General features: G+C 35.0%; 1 protein-coding gene across 2 annotated transcripts in view; it reads left to right on the top strand.

Moving 5' to 3' along the window:
* The window catches only part of LOC117106636 (fructose-bisphosphate aldolase, non-muscle type-like), a 14822-nt gene extending 12378 nt beyond the window's left edge, over positions 1–2444 (top strand). For both annotated transcript variants that reach the window (XM_033248029.1, XM_033248030.1), the window contains exons 6-7: positions 459–833; positions 1347–2444. In XM_033248029.1, coding sequence (XP_033103920.1) covers positions 459–833; positions 1347–1439 — 468 coding nt within the window. In that variant the 3' untranslated portion in view covers positions 1440–2444. The remainder of the gene's footprint in view (positions 1–458; positions 834–1346) is intronic.
* Positions 2445–4037: the final 1593 nt, after the last annotated feature.

The raw sequence follows: 4037 nt of genomic DNA, 5'->3' as shown, positions 1-4037 counted from the left end.
CAAAGGATTGATTACAAATAATATCATTTCTATATAAATACAATTAACACAGTGCTTTTAAAAAACAGATAAATTAATTAGAAAACTGATTTAAGTATAAAATGTTGATATCTAATCCTAGACATGTTCATGGATATATTCTTACTTGCTCTGATGATTTCATGACGACAGTCATGCTCCATCTGATATTAACAATTTGGTGATGGTTTCTGCCTAAGAAATCCTAAAATCGTAAACTTTGAAGGCTGATTTCTCAAATATTGTTCTTTAAATAACTGTATGTTTAAACTCCTCAAACTTCATAATGAAATGTCGGATTTAAATGATTCTTTTACCATTTTATAGTTTGCATTTTACTTTTTAACTCTGTATTAATAGCTAAAAATTGATTTTTGCGACGAGTGGCTGGTTTGCTTGTCTTTGCCACAAATTATTTGTTTGTGTTTGTACTGTTCTAGGTACTTGCTGCCACCTACAAAGCTCTAAGTGACCACCATGTCTACCTTGAGGGCACCCTTCTGAAGCCTAATATGGTTTTGCCTGGCTCATCATGTCCAACAAAGTATTCAGCTCAAGATTGTGCTGTGGCCACTGTACAAGCCCTGCAGCGCTGTGTACCGGTTGCAGTACCAGGAATCACATTCTTGTCAGGTGGTCAGTCAGAGGAAGATGCCTCCGTTCATTTAGATGCTATGAACAAGCTGCCGGGAAATAAGCCGTGGGCAATTTCCTTCTCATACGGTCGTGCTTTGCAAGCTAGCGTTCTCAAAGCATGGCAGGGTAAAGCTGAAAATGTTGCCAGAGCTCAGGAGGAACTCATAAAGAGGGCAAAGGTAAGTACAGTTGTCAAACTGCTATTGGTTTGCCGGAGTGTGTACAGTTTGGTTTCAAAACCTTGAGGCTTGGGTTTCTATCCCTCGCTGGGCATTATGCTTGTGTTCATTGTAGTGGTCTAGTTATATTGGCTCCCATAAATATTATGAAACAAGTATGCATGTACGCCATCTTATGTGTTATCAAGCCAAATTTTTGTTTAATAATCTCCAACTATAAATGGTGATGTGTCCGAAATACATAACATCACATCCTTGAGCACTTTATCTCCATCCAGGAGTATAAATGGGTACCTGGTGGAGTTGCTTGTTCCTGCGCTGATCACATACTTAAGCATGTGGACCCAATGACATAAGTGCTTTGTATCTGCAAACGAAAGGTGCTATATAAATATCCAAAGAAATAAATTTGATTTAAAAGGTAGGTAATTGTCTTCTAAATATTATCTTTTTATAGCAGGTGTTAAAAGGTAATACGTTAATTTAGAACATGAATATTTTCTTCTTCTGTAGGCTAACAGTGAAGCAGCTCAAGGGAAGTATGCTGGTGGTGTCAAAGGCTTCAGCTCAGACGAATCATCCTTTATTGCTGGCTATGTCTACTAAGCTTAGCTGAACAAGATCATCAGCATACAGTATGACCCAAACATTAAACTAGTAATTTGACCTGTTCTTTGAATGTAACAAAATTAGACATATCTACTAACTGGTGGTGAAATTATGATATAATTATAAATTATTTGAGTAGAAACATAGGTTTCCTTGCCTTCTTGTGACAGCCTCTTAGATGGGGAGTTTTTCAATTGGTCCCTTCAGCTAGCAGTGGTTTGCTCAATCAAAGTCTTTATCATCCAGTAAAATTAGCCCTGAAATTATGAAATGCCACTTTCCTCAAAGTCGTTAGTATCCAATACAAATAAGCCTTGCAATAATTGTATTGCTACTATTTTCAGAAAATGAAATAAATAATGTGATAGCTGCTTGCTGATGTATAAGAATTGTTATTCTCAAAACACCCCTATACCACGATCATGTTTCCTTCAATAAAATTCAAGAATAAAAAATGTGAATCAGTGATAGCCTATAGTTAATAACAGTTTTGAATTTTGTTTGCAGGTAAATATACATTTTATTAACAACCTCTAGTGACTGAAAAATGTGTTTTTTATAATACAGTAGTTTTTACACCAAGGTTTCTTTTGGATGTTGCAATGTATCAAATATTAATCCCACTCCCATTAAGAATTGGACTAGCTAGTTTAACTAACTGACATCTAGATATATATTATGTTAATATTAAATTATAGTATTTTTTAATTCATTCCTAGAAACCAAGAATAGAGCCTGAAATTCCCAAGAAATGTAGTACTGTATTTAAATTGAAAAGAAATGTATCCTGATAATGTGCTTTGTTATATCTCTAAATGAAAACAACAAAAATAGAACAAAAAATAGAAATCTTTATGTTTAAAAATTATCAAAAGCAGTTTAAGAGAGAACAGTTACATATTTGAAATTAGTGGAAAGTAAAATGTAGTTAATTCAGTCAATTGATAGTTGTGTCAGTCAATGGGAAGTTGTTCAATAAAATTAAAGAGTCTGAAATTTATACATTTGCTTCTTGATTTTTTTTACTAGTGTCAATGCATTACAACACTAAGGAAATCATACCTAATGGGAAAATTGAAAAGACTATGGTAATACCAGTTACCCATAACTTAGCTGGTAGAGCAACCCCCACAGTAGCCGGTAGGTCTTACGAGGCTCAGGTCCTGATTGGTCAATGTTTTTTCTCAAAACAAGCCTGCCAGACCTTCCTAAATTTTTCAAAATAAAAGAAAATATGGAGAAAAAGAGAAAATTATATTCAAATTGAGAGTGCCATTTCCGTTCAACTAAAGCTGACATAATCATATATTTTCTATACCCAGGCATGGTGGAGCTGAGGTGGTACAGACTCTCCATATGTGGAAGTCCCTTCATGGACAAGTCTGTCCAGGATTTTCAAACAGTGCCGGACACACTATAAGCGTAAATTCAAACAATGTGGACCCATTTTACGCAAAAATATGAAAAATCTGGACCAATTTTCTTAAATTTTACCAATTTTAAGCTAAATATGAGAAATCGGGACCCATTTCACAAAAAGTGGACCCATTTTATGCATACAATTACATAATTTGGACCCATTTTACAAATGTGGAGTCATTAGAAATATTGTGCAAGACTGTCCAAACTGTCCGACAAGCTGGCTACGGCATCGATTGGTATTCTTATTAGCTCAGCTAAATTTGACATAACAGTCCATGTGAAGTAAAAACTTTATCATTGAGAAGCGGATCACCTCTTGTTATTGTCAGGATCATCATCTTTTTTTCTTATTCTTCTTTCTTTCTCCCCTTTTTTGGTCGCATGATATCTCAAAATTGCTACATGGTACGCAGACGATCGCTTCATCGATCATTTTGGCATCGCCTGGAATAGACATGGTAAGGTTTTCAAGGTGACCAGTCATACGTGACGTCAGGTACGCCCAATTTTGCGTTTTTACATTATCTATCATAGCCTAACCAATTGCCATTTCGAAATCGTGAGCATTAACTTCAGGTAAATGTTGAATGTACTGTACCCTAATTTTACGCGTGTGCTTCAAAACGTGTGCGTCAAAGTTTCAAAATGCTCGGTATCAATTTTTAACAAAATAAGAGCACGTTTCAGGTCATTTTGAACATTTCACTTTTTTTTAATTATCCTCTACGCGCACGCACTTTTACGTGTTATTACATATTTCGGGTTCCTGAAATTGTTTTCACAAATTTCCTTTCTTTTCAATCATCTTATGGCCAATAGGAATGTCGTACGTGCGCATCAAACATAGGGAGCTTTGCGTGTATTTGTTCTGATATACAGTGAAAATAATGCTAAAATCAGGCCTATTTTTAATCAATTATAGCTCCTTAGGATGAAAGGTGACCCCCAGTTTTTATTACATATTCTGAAAGCACATGAGTTGTAAATATGATTTTATAGATCATAATGGCTGATCGGACATTGTGACATCATCATATTCAACAAAACTGATTTTATCGATTACGTCATTTTTGAAAATACGAATTTGAGCGTATCTCGCTTATCCTTGGACTATCATATCCCAACTTTGAGTATGTTATAGCTGAGACAATTCTTTTTCATACATATATATAT

Source organism: Anneissia japonica, unplaced genomic scaffold, assembly GCF_011630105.1.
Source record: "Anneissia japonica isolate Jap-2015-1 unplaced genomic scaffold, ASM1163010v1 scaffold1306_len716249_cov185, whole genome shotgun sequence".
Taxonomy (NCBI): domain Eukaryota; kingdom Metazoa; phylum Echinodermata; class Crinoidea; order Comatulida; family Comatulidae; genus Anneissia; species Anneissia japonica.
This window is presented reverse-complemented; position numbering and strand designations above follow the sequence as displayed.